Raw genomic sequence first — 19780 nt, forward strand, 5'->3', positions numbered from 1 at the left:
GGACCAGACAACCGACTTGGCGTGGAAGTCAGACAACAAATCATTTCTCGTTTTTGATTTGTTTTGTCCTTTTAAATACCACGAATTAAACACATGAAATGACACAGGTTTCAGTGTGCGTTCTTTATATTTTAAAAAAAATGTGTGTTTATGTCTTTGAGTGTTTCTGATATTGTGGCCAGAGTAGAAGCGATTTCACAGAGACTTCGCGCAATCCGCTCCTGGTTATCCAAGACCTCATCGGAGATGACACGTGCAGTTGGACGGAACCTGGGGGCACATACAGAGGCAGGCCTACTGCAGGAAGGCCGAATGGTGTCAGGTTCCTCTTCACAGAGGGGTTGCCTGGATTGGAGATCTGTAAATAACAAAAACCATACTGAAAGTAAAACAATCACAGTGCACTGATTTTTGTAGAAGTTTCAGTTTGTTCAATATAGGCCTACTGCAAAAGCAATAGGATTTCAAACTGAATAAACTAGGAATTCAGGTGAGGACTCATTCACAGTCACATAGGCCCACATTTGGTTTGACAAACTGGTGTAAAATTCCTTTCCAATCGTTTCACCGTTGCTTTCAGTTAAATTATGGCATGAAATTGTATAAATTCAGAAAGACTTGCTTACCGTCTGATTCACTGGTGGGAGATTTACATTTACATTTCAGTCATTTAGCAGACGCTCTTATCCAGAGCGACTTACAGGAGCAATTAGGGTTAAGTGCCTTGCTCAAGGGCACATCGACAGATTTTTCACCTAGTCGGCTCGGGGATTAGAACCAGCGACCTTTCGGTTACTGGCACTACGCTCTTAACCACTAAGCTACCTGAAGATGGCCTTGGAGGATATGAAGCTGTTGATATAGGGCCCTGGTCAGTGTCCAGTTGTTCCGATGATGTCACACCTGAGAGTGCCTTCTCACCAATAATGGCCCCAATGCGCTGGTCAATCTCAGATACCTCAGGGCCTGCATGCCCCCCCTCCAGTTTAAGCATATGTCTCTTATGTTTGCCAATGGATTTTTTGGTCTCTGATTTTAAATCAAACCATTTCTTTTTTACATCTTCAAACGAGCGACGTTGTCCAGAAACAGAGTTCACGGAATCCGGTGATCTCCTTCCATGCCTCCGTTTTGTTGGTGCCTTTAAAACCACTGGAAACACTACTAAATATTATGCCTCGTTTGGCATTTTACCTGTTGCAGTAGAATTTATATTTCAGAATTACTGAAGTTCCTTTTTTCGTTTGGTGATCGGTGGACCACCACCGTCTGTGCGTCTTTTGGACATTCTCCAACTTTTCTTGCACACCGCCCTGAAGTGTCATGTCCTTATATGGGAATAATGCTAATTAGGAACAACTGGCACACGCTTTCAATTACGAAGACGTGGGATTCATCATTCCTAAGGAGACAGGTGCGAACAATTCTGTTGTTTAAGAACATGTCATGAATCCGACTTAAACATTTCTTAGGGAGTTTATTAAAGAACAAAGTTTAGAAAATTCTTACGTAGATATTGGTGAATGAGGCCCATGGTTTGCCAGAATATAGTTTTTGTTCAACTGTGTTACCCACTACAGTCAGCAGATGGCGATGTGAGTCTTTCAGGTGATGATTATTGCGTGACGTATATTCTAGTGGACGGGACGGGACGCTTTTTCAACAACAGCAATTCGACCACTTCGGTAGCGTGCTAGCCAACATAAAACCAAAATATTGAAGGTCTTTAGACCATTTTTGTGTATATTAACATCAGTGTTTTAAACACACTGTCTGTGTATTTACCAGTTACTCCATTTGATTTCATATTTACGTTATTAGTTATCTGGCCTCCTGTAGCTCAGTTGGGAGAGCATGGCGCTTGCAACGCCAGGATTGTGGGTTCGATTCCGACGGGGTGCCAGTATGAAAAATGTATGCACTCACTAACTGTAAGTCGCTCTGGATAAGAGCGTCTGCTAAATGACTATATATGTTTTAAAAAATCTGGCTAACTAACACTAGGCTAATGCTAACTAGCTAGCTAACATCCCCAACCATGAACTCACTACGCTACTCTCCTCCTGCTAAAGAAGAGGAGGTCTGTTGGACGGAGAAAGAAGCCCTCGTGAAAGAGGAGGAGGAAGAGGAGGCTGTTACAGTTAAACAAGAAGTAGAGGATGAAGCTGTTACAGTGAAAGAAGAGGAAGAAATTACAGTGAAAGAAGAGGAAGGAGGTTTCAGAGTGAAAGAGGAAGAGGCAGTTTTTGGAGTGAAGGAGGAGGGGGAGATTACTGTCACATTGGAGGAAGAAGAGGAGACTGGAGAGCTGATTAACACCAGTAAGTAGTATTTTAAAAACAGTGGCACAAACTCTGTAGTTGTTGAACTAATGTGTAGTCTTACAGACAGTTCAGCAAAGCATTATATAGACAGAAATGATTGCATGCATGCAAGGCCCATTGCGACCCAAACGACCAAAAACCTAATCCTACTCATTTAAATATCATAAAAGCATTAAGACAAATTCAAGTTATGAAGAGTATTTTCGAAGCTATTCTAATGAAGTGTTTAATATCCTAAATTTGTAGCTTTAAATAGGAATAATTAAGAATGTCAGAGTCAATGCTATTCTCAATCACATTTATTTTGAATGACAAATATTTTAGATCACAAGAAGTTAAACTGAGCAAACAGCACATCATTTTCAAGATATCAACAGTTGCTTCGGTAAAACTCTGAAGAATACATCTCAGAATAAACTCAATGTGGTGAATGCACAAGCTAAGATCTGATGCATCAATATCCATCCCATCCACAACAGTTATGGATGTTACGGATATCGTAACGGTGAAAAACCATCCTGACAATGAAAACAGAGAAACCAATTATAGACCATATAAAACCTTGATGAAAGTTAGCTTTAGAGTGAAATGTTCAAGATGATACGATGTTTTACAAAAACTTTTACTAAAAAACGTAATGGATGTTACCTGTCTATCCCAGTGATCCCCCTATCTTTAAAAGACTGTCGAACACGCAAACAAAACTCAAGACACTTCAATATGGTCTTCATTGCTTCATTAACATCTGATCTTCATAACTAATACTGGGAGACAGCTGTAAGTGAAAGAACCAGCTCTGTAAGCCCTTTGTAAAGGCTTTGAAATATGATTGAATGAAAAGCCTTTTTCTAGACTTGGCTTCCTACTCTGTAATTCTCAGGACATTTAATCCATACCCAGGCCTCCTTTAATACTCCATAATGTTTCATCATTAGATGCTACAGGCCTCGTTTAAGACCCCATAATGTTTCATCATTAGATGCTACAGGCCTCCTTTAAGACCCCATAATGTTTCATCATTAGATGCTACAGTCCTCCTTTAAGACTCCATAATGTTTCATCATTAGATGCTACAGTCCTCCTTTAAGACTCCATAATGTTTCATCATTAGATGCTACAGGCCTCCTTTAAGGCTCCATAATGTTTCATCATTAGATGCTACAGGCCTCCTTTAAGGCTCCATAATGTTTCATCATTAGATGCTAAAGTCCTCCATTAAGACTCCATAATGTTTCATCATTAGATGCTACAGTCCTCCTTTAAGACGCCATAATGTTTCATCATTAGATGCTACAGTCCTCCTTTAAGACTCCATAATGTTTCATCATTAGATGCTACAGTCCTCCTTTAAGACTCCATAATGTTTCATCTGTTGGTGAAGCCTCCTTTAAGACTCCATAATGTTTCATCTGTTGGTGAAGCCTCCTTTAAGACTCCACAATGTTTCATCTGTAGGTGAAGCCTCCTTTAAGACTCCATAATGTTTCATCTGTAGGTGAAGCCTCCTTTAAGACTCCATAATGTTTCATCTGTAGGTGCTACAAAAGCAAAAATTGAAAGATGAGAATTGGTGTCATATTAAGCTTTGCCTCTTGCTCTGTAGTATGATTAGTATTTTGATTTCAATAAAACATTTCTTACATAAATTTATTAATATTGAAAAATATTAACATTAATATTGAAAATATACACTTTTATTAGGCTAATTTGTCAATATATTGTTGAGCATAATATACTCTATGGACATATCAAAGTTCCAGCGTGGGATCTCTGCTTCTTTTAGTGATATGATCCATTTGGTAAGCATTACCAACATAATGGAAGTAAAAATGTATTTAAATAGTTTGCCCTCTGCTGGTGATTTGCAGGTCAAAGGAGGGCTGATTTGGATTCAACCTCCTAGCAAGAGAGTTGTGGAGGTTTCATTCAGGTCTCTATTTAAATAAACACTGTCTTTGGCAGGAGAAAGACCAGACTCAGAGGAAGCAGAGACGTCCAAACCAGCAAGACGACGCCACTGCTCCCACTGTGGAAAGGTTTTTAACCAGTTAGGGGACCTGAAACAACATGAGAGAATACACACAGGCGATAAACCTTTCCAATGCTCCAAGTGTGGAAAGAGGTTTGCCCATTTAGGGCATCTGAAAGAGCATAAGAGATTACACACAGGGGAGAAGCCTTACCAATGCTCCCTGTGTGTACAGAGATTTTCCTCATCAGGGTGCCTGAAATTCCATGAGAGGACGCACACAGGCGATAAACCTTTCCAATGCTCCCAGTGTGGAAATCGTTTTTCCTTGTTAGCGAGCCTGAAAAGACATGGGAGGACACACACAGGAGATAAGCCTCATTACTGCTCCCAGTGTGGAAAGAGTTTTAACCGGAAAGGACAACTGGAACAGCATGAGAGAATACACACAGGGGAGAAGCCCTACCACTGCTCCCAATGTGAAAAGAGTTTTGCCCGGTTAGGGGACCTGAGAAGACATGAGATGATGCACACAGGAGAGAAGCCTCATCACTGCTCCCAGTGTGGAAAGAGTTTTAACCAGTTAGGTCACATGAAAAGACATGAGAATACACACAGGAGATAAGGATGTAGGCTGCTGAACAGAAGGACATAGGACAGATGTAGGCTGAACAGTAGGACATAGGACAGATGTAGGTCCAATACATGGTGGATCAGTAGGCCGTAGAGACTCTGAATGTGTCTTGTGTATTGACTTTCCAGTGTTTTCCGTACTGCATGTATTATAGTGGATTGGGTTTGTGGATTTGTTTTCTGACTTCACAAAATGAATTTCCATGTAAATGGACAAAGTATATCGTATCGTACCGCTGCTCTCCTTTTGAGAAAAGTAAAATCCAGTTAGAGGAAGGTTTCCCAAACTCTACCCCAAAGGGTAGATCAGCTTTAATGTTGCAGATAGATTGTAGCTTCCGCACTCTTGGCATTCTCTCAACCAGCTTCATGAGGTAGTCACCTGGAATGCATTTCAATTAACAGGCGTGCCTTCTTAAAAGTACATTTGTGGAATTGATTTCCTTCTTAATGCGTTTGAGCCAATCAGTTGTGTTGTGACAAGGTAGGGGGGGGTATACAGATGATAGCCCTATTTGGTAAAAGACCAAGTCCATATTATGGCAAGAATATCTCAAATAAGCAAAGAGAAACGACAGTCCATCATTACTTTAAGACACATAAGGTCAGTCAATACTGAAAATTTCAAGAACTTTGAAAGTTTCTTCAAGTGCAGTCGCAAATACCATCATGCTCTATGATGAAACTGGCTCTCATGAAGACCGCCACAGGAAAGGAAGATGCAGAGTTACCTCTGCTGCAGAGGATAAGTTCATTAGAGTTAACTGCACCTCAGATTGCAGCCTGAATAAATGCTTCACGGAGTTCATGTAACAGACACATCTCAACATCAACTGTTCAGAGCAGACTGTGTGAATCAGGCCTTAATGTTCGAATTGCTGCAAAGAAACCACTACTAAAGTACACCAATAAGAAGATCAGACTTGCTTGGGCCACGAAACACGAGCAATGGGCATTAGGCTGGTGGAAATCTGTCCTTTTGTCTGATGAGTCCAAATTTGAAATGTTTGGTTCCAACCTCTGTGTCTTTGTGAGACGCAGAGTTGGTGAATGGATGATCTCCGCATGTGGGGTTCCCACAGTGAAGCATGGAGGAAGAGGTGTGATGGTGTGGGGGTGCTTTGCTGGTTACACTGTCTGTGATTTATTTAGAATTCAAGGCACACTTAACCAGCATGGCTACCACAGCATTCTGCAGCGATACGCCATCCCATCTGGTTCACGCTTACTGGGACAATCATTTGTTTTTCAACAGGACAATGACCCACAACACACCTCCAGGCTGTGTAAGGGCTATGTTACCAAGAAGGAGAGTGATGTAGTGCTGCATCAGATGACCTGGCCTCCACAATCCCCCGACCTCAACCCAATTGAGATGGTTTGGGATGCAAGTTGCACCGCAGAGTAAAGGAAACAAAGCCAACAAGTGCTCAGCATATGTGGGAACTCCTTCAACACTGTTGGAAAATAATTCCTCATGAAGCTGGTTGAGAGAATGCCAAGAGTGTGCAAAGCTGTCATCAAGGCAAAGGGTGGCTATTTGAAGAATCTCAAATATAAAATATATATTGATTTATTTAACACTTTTTGGTTACTACATGATTTCATAAGTGTTATTTCATATTTGATGTCTTCACTATTATTCAACAATGTATAAAATAGTACAAATAAAGAAAAACCCTTGAATGAGTAGGTGTGTCCAAACATTTGACTGGTACTGTACATCTACATGATGTATCGTTACACAATGTAGGCGCAGTATAGACCCAACTGCATATCTTGATATTGTTGTAACCTTATGTTTAAAATACTCACTCATTAAAAATCTGTTCTGATCAACACATGATTCTCTTTGTACTTTTACATATCATTTTATTCTTTAATAAAATACATGAAAAACTAACGTTTTGTTTGAAAATAAAATGAAGATTTTACCTAAATTTGTTACTTTTGGGCAATATACAATATTGATTGAGGAACTATTTGCTGAGGAATGTGACTGTTTTTCTGGATTGTCTGAACTGTATTTTACTTTGTTTTGTACTTTCCGATTTTGATTAGATTTGGTCTATAAATGTTATGTGCAGGAAAGAGACCCTGGTCTCAATGGTGGCTTCCTGTTTAAATAAAGGTAAAAAATATTGATTTATTTATTCATATTTATTGTATACAGTATATCAATGTAGAGCTCATGTAAACCATGATTGACCACACACTCCAGCACATTAGGTGGCGGCAAACACCCTAAAGGTTTGTTTGCGGACCACCATTATACCATAGAAAAAGATGCTTCTTCAACAACAACAACAACAACAAAGCTACTGATTCAACCACCTCGGTAGCTTGCTAGCTAATATAAAACCGAAACATTGAAGTTCTTTAGAACATTTTGGATATATTAATCTGAGTGTTTTGAACACAATTCTGTTTACGTATCTACTAGTTAAATTCAACTTAATTTTATTGTTCTATTTGTTGAGATTGATACTCAGCCTAGCACTAATGCTAATCGCTGATGCTAGTCACTAATTAGCTAACATCCCCAACCATGAACTTAGCTACTCCCCTGCTAAAGAAGAGGAGGATATTACAGTGAAAGAAGAGGAAGAACATTTTAGAGAGGAAGAGGATGCTATCTCAATAAAGGTGAAGGAGGAAGAGGAAGGAGAGGAGGAGGAGACTGAACATGACACCACTGAGTATAGCTGCTCTTGTCAAAATAAAAGCATGGCATGTGTGCACAAAAAAAGGAAGAACTTGTGGGGGACTTTTATTTTGACATGAGGTAAGCAGAGAAAGTGGGTATGGAACAGACTGTTTAATAGATATATATTCTGTCTCATTCCTCCCGTTTTAAGTACCAACAGTCCAGCCCACTGGTACAGTAGTGTATAGTACAGCACAGCAATGTTTCTGAAACTTACAGAAGGAAAATAACTAATCAGAAACTAAGTATTGATATCAGTTGTAAAATAACTCATCAGAAACTAAGTGTTGATATCAGTTGTAAAATAACTCATCAGAAACTAAGTGTTGATATTAGTTGTAAAATAACTCATCAGAAACTAAGTGTTGATATCCGTTGTAAAATAACTCATCAGAAACTAAATTGAAGTGCTGATATCAGTTGTAAAATAACTAATCAGAAACTAAGTGTTGATATCAGTTGTAAAATAACTCATCAGAAACTAAGTGTTGATATTAGTTGTAAAATAACTCATCAGAAACTAAGTGTTGATATTAGTTCTAAAATAAATCATCAGAAACTAAGTGTTGATATTAGTTGTAAAATAACTCATCAGAAACTAAATTGAAGTGTTGATATTAGTTGTAAAATAACTCATCTGAAACTAAATTGAAGTGCTGATATCAGTTGTAAAATAACTAATCAGAAACTAAGTGTTGATATCAGTTGTAAAATAACTCATCAGAAACTAAGTGTTGATATCAGTTGTAAAATAACTCATCAGAAACTAAATTGAAGTGCTGATATCAGTTGTAAAATAACTCATCAGAAACTAAGTGTTGATATCAGTTGTAAAATAACTAATCAGAAACTAAGTGTTGATATTAGTTGTAAAATAACTCATCAGAAACTAAATTGAAGTGCTGATATCAGTTGTAAAATAACTCATCTGAAACTAAGTGTTGATATCAGTTGTAAAATAACTCATCAGAAACGAAGTGTTGATATTAGTTGTAAAATAACTCATCAGAAACTAAGTGTTGATATTAGTTGTAAAATAACTCATCAGAAACTAAATTGAAGTGCTGATATCAGTTGTAAAATAACTAATCAGAAACTAAGTGTTGATATCAGTTGTAAAATAACTCATCAGAAACTAAGTGTTGATATCAGTTGTAGAATAACTCATCAGAAACTAAATTGAAGTGCTGATATCAGTTGTAAAATAACTCATCGGAAACTAATTGTTGATATCAGTTGTAAAATAACTCATCAGAAACTAAGTGTTGATATTAGTTGTAAAATAACTCATCAGAAACTAAGTGTTGATATTAGTTGTAAAATAACTCATCAGAAACTAAATTGAAGTGCTGATATCAGTTGTAAAATAACTCATCTGAAACTAAGTGTTGATATCAGTTGTAAAATAACTCATCAGAAACGAAGTGTTGATATTAGTTGTAAAATAACTCATCAGAAACTAAGTGTTGATATTAGTTGTAAAATAACTCATCAGAAACTAAGTGTTGATATTAGTTGTAAAATAACTCATCAGAAACTAAATTGAAGTGCTGATATCAGTTGTAAAATAACTCATCAGAAACTAAGTGTTGATATCAGTTGTAAAATAACTCATCAGAAACTAAATTGAAGTGCTGATATCAGTTGTAAAAGAACTCATCAGAAACTAAGTGTTGATATCAGTTGTAAAATAACTAATCAGGAACTAAGTGTTGATATTAGTTGTAAAATAACTCATCAGAAACTAAATTGAAGTGCTGGTATCAGTTGTAAAATAACTCATCTGAAACTAAGTGTTGATATCAGTTGTAAAATAACTCATCAGAAACGAAGTGTTGATATTAGTTGTAAAATAACTCATCAGAAACTAAGTGTTGATATTAGTTGTAAAATAACTCATCAGAAACTAAATTGAAGTGCTGATATCAGTTGTAAAATAACTCATCAGAAACTAAGTGTTGATATCAGTTGTAAAATAACTCATCAGAAACTAAATTGAAGTGTTGATATTAGTTGTAAAATAACTCATCAGAAACTAAATTGAAGTGCTGATATCAGTTGTAAAATTACTAATCAGAAACTAAGTGTTGATATCAGTGGTAAAATAACTCATCAGAATCTAAGTGTTGATATCAGTTGTAAAATAACTCATCAGAAACTAAATTGAAGTGCTGATATCAGTTGTAAAATAACTCATCAGAAACTAAATTGAAGTGTTGATATTAGTTGTAAAATAACTCATCAGAAACTAAATTGAAGTGCTGATATCAGTTGTAAAATTACTAATCAGAAACTAAGTGTTGATATCAGTGGTAAAATAACTCATCAGAATCTAAGTGTTGATATCAGTTGTAAAATAACTCATCAGAAACTAAATTGAAGTGCTGATATCAGTTGTAAAATAACTCATCAGAAACTAAGTGTTAATATTAGTTGTAAAATAACTCATCAGAAACTAAGTGTTGATATTAGTTCTAAAATAACTCATCATAAACTAAGTGCTGATATCAGTTGTAAAATAACTCATCTGAAACTAAGTGTTGATATTAGTTGTAAAATAACTCATCAGAAACTAAATTGAAGTGCTGATATCAGTTGTAAAATAACTCATCTGAAACTAAGTGTTGATATCAGTTGTAAAATATCTCATCAGAAACGAAGTGTTGATATTAGTTGTAAAATAACTCATCAGAAACTAAGTGTTGATATTAGTTCTAAAATAACTCATCAGAAACTAAGTGTTCATTTGCTTTTAAAATCTCAATGGTTTTAGTAGGTCCTTAATATTTAGCTATAAGGTATAGGGAGGCGGGGCACGTAGCCCTTTCCTGCAGTCAAATGTCCAAATCGCTCTCTGGTGGCCTCAAGGGTGGAATGTTATTCATATTTTTCAGAATTTCATAATTCATAAAATCTTACGAATGTAACTCTGAAAATCTGGTATTTCTATGTTAAACAATTTTGTTCTACAGTATTTCAGTGTTCATAGCACCCTATACTATTCAGGTCTGGAATTGGCCTTTAAAACAGACCAATAACATCACACTACCGTGCTATACTATTCATAATGTGACGAGATCCTGAGGCCCATTGTCGTGCCATTCATCCACCGCCATCACCTCATGTTTCAGCAGGATAATGCACGGCCCCATGTCGCAAGGATCTGTACTCAATTCCTGGAAGCTGAAACTGTCCCAGTTTTTTCCATGGCCTGCATATTCACCAGACATGTCACCCATTGAGCATGTTTGGGATGCTCTGTAATGACGTGTACGACAGCGTGTTCCAGTTCCCACCAATATGCAGCAGCTCGAGTGGGAAAACATTCCACAGGCCACAATCAACAGCCTGATCAACTCTATGTGAAGGTGTAACGCTGCATGAGGCAAATGGTCACACCAGGTACTGACTGGTTTCCTTATATGAACTGTAACTCAGTCAAATCTTTGAAATTGTTGCATGTTGCGTTTATATTTTTGTTCAGTGGTGAAGGATGTATTGCCCGAAGGAAATAGTAAAATTGTATTATACTGGGAAAGATGGGTTAGTCTGTGGACGTCTAAGGGTTGGAATTAAGATTAGAGTGATTGGTTGATTTGAGGATGCACTTGGAGTCCAGTACAAATAGGAGGAGGCTATAGGAGAACGCTACCATAGTGCCAACTGTAAAGTTTGGTGGATGAGGAATAATGGTCTGGGGCTGTTTGTCATGGTTCGGGCTAGGCCCCTTAGTTCCAGTGAAGGGAAATCTTAACGCTACAGCATACAATGACATTCTAAACGATTCTGTGCTCCCAACTTTGTGGCAACAGTTTGGGGAAGGCCCTTTCCTGTTTCAGCATGACAATGCCCCTGTGCACAAAGCGAGGTTCATGAAGAAATTATTTGTTGAGATTGGTGTGGAAGAACTTGACTGGCCTGGACAGAGCCCTGATCTCAACCCCATCGAACACCATTGGGATGAATTGGAACGCCGACTGCGAGCCAGGCCTAATCGCCCAACATCAGTGCCCGACCTCACTAATGCTATTGTTGCTGAATGGATGCAAGTCCCCACAGCAATGTTCCAACATCCAGTGCAAAGCCTTCCCAGAAGAGTGGAGGCTGTTATAGCAGCAAAGGAGGGACCAACTCCATATTAATGCCCATGATTTTGGAATGAGATTTTTCGATGAGCAGGTGTCCACATAATTTTGGTCATGTAGTGTATTTAATGTTTGACCCCATCCCTCAGCTATATACCAAAACAGTGGCAGGGTGCCAACTTTGTTGTTGTTTGAACTGCAGATTGCCTCTTTAGGTCTAGTAGCCTATCAAATAACAATAATGTACACTTAAAGTGTATCCTATACTGACTAGTCTATTTATCCATTAGGTCTAATAAATGGATCCTATACTGACTAGTCTATTTATCCATTAGGTCTAATAAATGGATCCTATACTGACTAGTCTATTTATCCATTAGGTCTAATAAATGTATCCTATACTGACTAGTCTATTTATCCATTAGGTCTAATATATGTATCCTATACTGACTAGTCTATTTATCAATTAGGTCTAATAAATATTGCCACTCCTATTTGCCATATCTTCAATCTAAGCCTACTAGAAAGTGTGTGCCCTCAGGCCTGGAGGGAAGCAAAAGTCATTCCGCTACCAAAGAATAGTAAAGCCCCCTTTACTGGCTCAAATAGCCGACCAATCAGCCTGTTACCAACCCTTAGTAACGTTTTGGGGAAAGTTGTGTTTGGCCAGATAAAATGCTATTTTACAGTAAGCAAATTGACAACAGACTTTTCAGCACACTTATAGGGAAGGGCATTCAACAAGCACAGCACTTACACAAATGACTGATGATTGGCTGAGAGAAATTGATGTTAAAAAGATTGTGGGGGCTGTTTTGTTAGACTTCAGTGCGGCTTTTGATATTATAGATCATATAGTCTGCTGATGGAATGGAATATTACTTTACTGATTACACTGTTTGACAGGTACAGTGGGGGGGAAAGTATTTAGTCAGCCACCAATTGTGCAAGTTCTCCCACTTAAAAAGATGAGAGAGGCCTGTAATTTTCATCATAGTTACACGTCAACTATGACAGACAAATTGAGATATTTTTTCTCCAGAAAATCACATTGTAGGATTTTTAATGAATTTATTTGCAAATTATGGTGGAAAATAAGTATTTGGTCACCTACAAACAAGCAAGATTTCTGGCTCTCACAGACCTGTAACTTCTTCTTTCAGAGGCTCCTCTGTCCTCCACTCGTTACCTGTATTAATGGCACCTGTTTGAACTTGTTATCAGTATAAAAGACACCTGTCCACAACCTCAAACAGTCACACTCCAAACTCCACTATGGCCAAGACCAAAGAGCTGTCAAAGGACACCAGAAACAAAATTGTAGACCTGCACCAGGCTGGGAAGACTGAATATGCAATAGGTAAGCAGCTTGGTTTGAAGAAATCAACTGTGGGAGCAATTATTAGGAAATGGAAGACATACAAGACCACTGATAATCTCCCTCGATCTGGGGCTCCACGCAAGATCTCACCCCGTGGGGTCAAAATGATCACAAGAACAGTGAGCAAAAATCCCAGAACCACACGGGGGGACCTAGTGAATGACCTGCAGAGAGCTTGGACCAAAGTAACAAAGCCTACCATCAGTAACACACTACACCGCCAGGGACTCAAATCCTGCAGTGCGAGACGTGTCCCCCTGCTTAAGCCAGTACATGTCCAGGCCCGTCTGAAGTTTGCTAGAGTGCATTTGGATGATCCAGAAGAGGATTGGGAGAATGTCATATGGTCAGATGAAACCAAAATATAACTTTTTGGTAAAAACTCAACTCGTCGTGTTTGGAGGACAAAGAATGCTGAATTGCATCCAAAGAGTGAAAACCTCCTTCCATCAGCAAGGGCATTGAAGATGAAACGTGGCTGGGTCTTTCAGCATGACAATGATCCCAAACACACCGCCCGGGCAACGAAGGAGTGGCTTCGTAAGAAGCATTTCAAGGTCCTGGAGTGGCCTAGCCAGTCTCCAGATCTCAACCCAATAGAAAATCTTTGGAGGGAGTTGAAAGTCCGTGTTGCCCAGCGACAGCCCCAAAACATCACTGCTCTAGAGGAGATCTGTATGGAGGAATGGGCCAAAATACCAGCAACAGTGTGTGAAAACCTTGTGAAGACTTTCAGAAAACGTTTGACCTGTGTCATTGCCAACAAAGGGTATATAACAAAGTATTGAGAAACTTTTGTAATTGACCAAATACTTATTTTCCACCATAATTTGCAAATAAATTCATTAAAAATCCTACAATGTGATTTGCTGGATTTTCTCATTTTGTCTGTCATAGTTGACGTGTACCTATGATGAAAATTACAGGCCTCTCTCATCTTTTTAAGTGGGAGAACTTGCACAATTGGTGGCTGACTAAATACTTTTTTCCCCCACTGTAACTAGCAACTGTAACGGATTACATTTAGAAAGTAACCCAACCAATCAACCCTACCAAGATTATTTTAAATGATAATTTTTTTGTAAACTGGCCTCGGGTTATTGAGGGATCTGATTAGGATTAAACCTCCTAGCAAGAGAGTTGTGGAGGTTTCATTCAGGTCTCTGTTTAAATAAACGCTCTGTCTTTGGCAGGAGAAAGACCAGACTCAGAGGAAGCAGAGATGTCCAAACCAGCAAGACGATTCCACTGCTCCCACTGTGGAAAAGGTTTTAATCAGTTAAGGGACCTGAAACGACATGTGAGAATACACACAGGGGAAAAGCCTCATCACTGCTCCCAGTGTGGAAAGAGTTTTAACCGGAAAGGACAACTGAAAGAGCATGAGAGAATACACACAGGGGAGAAGCGAGATAAACCTTTCCAATGCTCCCAATGTGGAAAGAGTTTTACCCAGTTAGCGAGCCTGAAAATACATGAGAGAATACACACAGGAGAGAAGCCTCATCACTGCTCCCAGTGTGGAAAGAGTTTTAACCTGAAAGGACAACTGAAAGAGCATGAGAGAATACACACAGGGGAGAAGCCCTACCACTGCTCCCAATGTGAAAAGAGTTTTGCCTGGTTAGCTAACCTGAGAAGACATGAGATGACGCATACAGGAGAGAAGCCTCATCACTGCTCCCAGTGTGGAAAGAGTTTTAACCGGTTATGTCACCTGAGAAGTCATGAGAATACACACAGGACATAAGGATGTAGGCTGCTGAACAGAAGGACATAGAACAGATTTAGGCTGAACAGTAGGACATAGGACAGATGTAGGTCCAATACATGGTGGATCAGTAGGCCGTGGAGACTCTGAATGTGTCTTGTGTATTGACTTTCCAGTGTTTTCCGTACTGCATGTATTATAGTGGATTGGGTTTGTGGATTTGTTTTCTGACTTCACAAAATGAATTTCCATGTAAATGGACAAAGTATATCGTATCGTACCGCTGCTCTCCTTTTGAGAAAAGAAAAATCCAGTTAGAGGAAGGTTTCCCAAACTCTACCCCAAAGGGTAGATCAGCTTTAATGTTGCAGATAGATTGTATCTTCCACACTCTTGGCATCCCGTCTCTCAACCAGCTTCATGAGGTAATCACCTGGAGCTACCACAGTATTCATCTCAACATCAACTGTTCAGAGGAGACTGCGTGAATCAGGCCTTCGTGGTCGAATTGCTTCAAAGAAACCACTACTAAAGGACACCAATAAGAAGAGGCTTGGGCCACGAAACACGAGCAATGGACATTAGGCTGGTGGAAATCTGTCATTTGGTCTGATGAGTCCAAATTTGAGATTTTTGGTTCCAACCTCTGTGTCTTTGTGAGATGCAGAGCAGGTGAACGGATGATCACCACATGTGTGGTTCCCACCGTGAAGCATGGAGGAGGTGGTGTGGGGGTACTTTGCTGGTGACACTGTCAGTGATTTTATTTAGAATTCAAGGCACACTTAACCAACATGGCTACCACAGCATTCTGCAGCGATACGCCATCCCATCTGGTTTACGCTTAGTGGGACTATCATTTGTTTTTCAACAGGACAATGACCCAACACACCTCCAGGCTGTGTAAGGGCTATGTTACCAAGAAGGAGAGTGATGTAGTGCTGCATCAGATGACCTGGCCTCCACAATCCCCCGACCTAAAACAAATTAAGATGGTTTGGGATGAGTTAGACTGCAGAGTAAAGGAAAAGCAGCCAACAAGTGCTCAGCATATGTGGGAACTCCTTCAAGACTGTTGGAAAAGCATTCCAGGTGAAGCTGGTTGAGAGAATGCCAAGAGTGTGCAAAGCTGTCATCAAGGCAAAGGGTGGCTATTTGAAGAATCTCAAATATAAAATATATATTGATTTATTTAACACTTTTTGGATACTACATGATTTCATATGTGTTATTTCATAGTTTTGATGTCTTCACTATTATTCTACAATGTATAAAATAGTACAAATGAAGAAAAACCCTTGAATGAGTAGGTGTGTCCAAACATTTGACTGGTACTGTACATCTACATGATGTATCGTTACACAATGTAGGCGCAGTATAGACCCAACTGCATATCTTGATATTATTGTAACCTTATGTTTAAAATACTCACTCATTATAAATCTGTAATGATCAACACATGATTCTCTTTGTACTTTTACATATCATTTTATTCTTTAATAAAATACATGAAAAACAAACGTTTTGTTTGAAGATAAAATAAAGATTTGACCTGACGTTATTACTAACTGCAGTCAGCAGGTGGCGATGTGGGTCTTTCAGGCAATGCTGCCATTGTGACGTATAATCTAGCGGGCAGAGGCTGCTGTCAAGAAACACTGGCATGTTTTATCATCGGACCCAGCTCTGCCAGCTTATTGTACAAAGGAGAGGTCGCAATTTACGCGACATGTTGGTCGATGCCAACTGCCAAAATGAGCCAGGCTCGTTTACGCCCTCTTCCGAACGGCAGCTATAAATGCAGAGGCTGCGCACAGTGCAACGATATGCCACCCACGGAAAGGAAAACGGTTCCAAATAAATGGCATTATTAGGTGCTCCTCCACCCATGTCATCTCCATGATTAAATGTCCATGTGGGCTGTGAATTCCTGAACATAAAAGTTCAACCGGAAGAAACGACAGGGATTATCCAGTCGCAGTACATTTTAATGACCAAAAACATCACATTTCTACCTTTTTAGATTTAGTGTCAAAGAGAAAGTCAAGGTATCAGACAGACGAGGCGATATAAATAACTCTTGAGCAAAAGATAATATTTGGGGATTTTCACCCTCCAGACATTATTCCCTAAAGGTCTAAATGATGAAATGTCCATGCATGTTATGTTGTAAATGAGAACGTGAACTAATGCCGCCACTTCAGACTACTCCGATGTTTTTTCTTGCACTGTACCCAATGAGTTATGAAAACTTACTTGATAGGTCGATGTGCTCGTTGTGGTTTTACAGACGTGTTTTAATACGTTTTATGTACACACTTCAATAGAATACTTATGAAAGGCACATTGTTTTATTTAGTAAAACTTGTTTATTTTCCCTCGACTCCAACCCCATTGGATGAGAGTAATGTAGCTGAAAAAGAAATATGTAAATGCTGGTTGATTTTTGTTTTGTACACAACAATTAAGAAATTGACAAAACTCGTAAATGGTATGAAATAAAACAAAAGTTGTTCATCAAGTATAGCAGTTTGAATTGCGTTAACACAAATGACTCGTAAATAAACCTTGTAGATGATAAAAGACGGGAATTAACGGTGAACATTGACCGGTGATGATACAACGGGGAATTGATCAACATGAACAAACAAAAGGTAGCCTAAACAACTCACGCTACGTCACAATACATGCGCACTATTTGTCTGGAGACAGAGACTTGCCTATAGTGCGTTTTCGCCTCACACCATTCCCTCCTTCTTCTCTAGACATCTGTTTGTATTATACTCAATATGCATAGCCCGATCTTTACAAGCAATAAGCCTCGGGGGAACTTTAAAAACGTGTTCGGGTATAAAGCAGTAGTCATTTATGAAAAACAAAGGAACATTCAAAGGACAAATGCGGAACATCGAAACCAATTTTTTTTTTTTACCGATTCATGTTTATTCATAAAAAGCAGAAGATAGTAAATATCATTAATCACAATGGTTAGTCTTTTCAAATTAACAGGACAACATTCTGAACGTATTCATATGACTACATTTATCCTAATCGGAAACATATGCCGCGGGGAGAAGTCAAAAGATCCTAGAAGTCGGGCTATAAATGGTCAAATCCAGAATAAATATAAGCTAGCCGAATTGTTCAGTCTTGATCTATGATCAAAATAGGCTGGGACGTGTTCGGGTTCCCTTACAGAAAAAAAAAATGCAATCAGAGAGCAGTATAACTGCAATTACTGCGTCCAAAATACCACAGTCGACTAAAGTTACTGAACTTTTACAGCAGTTTAAAAAAAAATGCAATATTTAGTTGTAAGGGTTCTGTTTAGGCTATAGGTTATGGGGAAGAACGCAACTGCACTGAAACGAATAGCCTGATTCAATGCAATTCCCCACTCCTGAACATCAAAACTGTGTTTATAGGCATAACATACCACTCAATAAGAAGAGGAAGAGGTCAAATCATGACATCAGTGATTTTCAGGTCGGAAAGTCGGAGATGTAGAAAGATTTCCGAATTGGAAATAAGAGTTGAATCACCATTGAAATATAATTGTTCCTAGTCAGAGCTTGTTTTTTTCTGAGCGACTTTAAAGGGGAAATAAGCAATTTGCTACATCCAATTTCAAACTTTTAAATTAATGATTTATGTACCCATTGACTCTTTAAGAATATAAACGTATACATGCCTAATGAGCTTAGTTCAACTGCCGTACCCCATCAGAAACCAACCTGTTTAACTCCATTGGTTTGTAAACATTGTAAACACTGTTCGCCTGAAAACGTGGATAAACTAGAATTTAAAATATCATCTTGCATCCAGAGCTCTGGGAATTTGAGAGTGGTTGTATTTCTCCAGACTCAGCTTTTTACCAAAACAGTGGTGGGGTTTCCGCTTTGTTATTGTTTGAACTGCAGATCCCCTGTAAAGGAAAAGTCATAACAGGGTTAATTATAACAGGGTTTATTATAGCAGGGTTTATTTTAATTATTGATAAACATGCACCTGTTTGGTAACTGACTGTTAGAACTGTAAAGGCTCCGTGGATTGATGAGGAATTGAAAAACTGTCTGGTTGAAAGAGACGGGGCAAAAGGAGTGGCTAATAAGTCTGGCTGCACATCTGACTGGTTGACTTAATGCAAATTGAGAGATTATGTGACTAAACTCAACAAAAAGAAGAAGAAAACTGTATTATGAAGCCAAGATCAATGATATAAAGAACGATGGAAAAGAAATTTGGAGTACTTTAACTGAAATATGGGTAGAATGACATTCAACTCCATCTTTCATCGAATCAGATGGCTTATTCATCACAAAACCATTTGATGTTGCCAATTATTTTAATGATTACTTAATTGGCAAAGTGGGCAAACTTAGGCAGGAAATGCCAACAATGAACAGTGAGGCATCGTATTGATGCATAAAAAAATAATAATAATGAAAGAAAAGCATTAAAAGTTTGAATTTTGTAAAGTTAGTGTGGGAGAGGTGGAAAAAGTATTGTTATCGATCAATAATGACAAACCTCCTGGCATTGACAACTTAAATGGAAAGCTACTGAGGATGGTAGCTGACTCTATAGCCACTCCTATCTGTCATATCTTTAATCTGAGCCTAGAGGAAAGCCAAAGTCATTCTGCTACCCAAGAATGGTAAAGCAGCCTTTACTGGTTCTAACAGTAGACCTACATTTATAAGCTTGCTGCCAGCTCTTAGCAAACTGTTGGAAAAAATGGTGTTTGACCAAATACAATGCTATTTCTCTGTAAACAAATTAACAACAGACTTTCAACATGCTTATAGGGAAGGGCACTCAACATGTACTGCACTGACACAAAGGACTGATGATTGGTTGAAAGAAATTGATAATAAGAAGATTGTGGGAGCTGTACTGTTAGATTTCAGTTCAGCCTTTGATATTATTGACCATAACCTGTTTTTGAAAAAACGTATGTTTTGGAACGG

General features: G+C 38.5%; 1 protein-coding gene across 1 annotated transcript; it reads left to right on the forward strand.

Moving 5' to 3' along the window:
• Positions 1 to 1680: 1680 nt before the first annotated feature.
• LOC311119689 (uncharacterized protein) lies at positions 1681 to 6763 on the forward strand. Its single transcript, XM_084194355.1, has 3 exons — positions 1681 to 2321; positions 4287 to 5257; positions 6421 to 6763. The coding sequence occupies exons 1-2, from the start codon at positions 2039 to 2041 to the stop codon at positions 4916 to 4918; spliced, it is 915 nt and encodes a 304-aa protein (XP_084050481.1). The 5' UTR covers positions 1681 to 2038; the 3' UTR covers positions 4919 to 5257; positions 6421 to 6763.
• Positions 6764 to 19780: the final 13017 nt, after the last annotated feature.

The sequence above is a fragment of the Coregonus lavaretus genome, assembly GCF_964263955.1.
Source record: "Coregonus lavaretus genome assembly, contig: HAP1_SCAFFOLD_1499, whole genome shotgun sequence".
NCBI lineage: Eukaryota > Metazoa > Chordata > Actinopteri > Salmoniformes > Salmonidae > Coregonus > Coregonus lavaretus.

What these genes read in the sequence shown, in the direction of transcription:
- LOC311119689 (XM_084194355.1), top strand. Translation starts at nt 2,039, where the DNA reads ATGAACTCACTACGCTACTCTCCTCCTGCTAAAGAAGAGGAGGTCTGT. An exon ending in TGGAGAGCTGATTAACACCA is followed by an intron (nt 2,322 to 4,286) that starts GTAAGTAGTATT and finishes TGTCTTTGGCAG; the next exon opens with GAGAAAGACCAGACTCAGAG.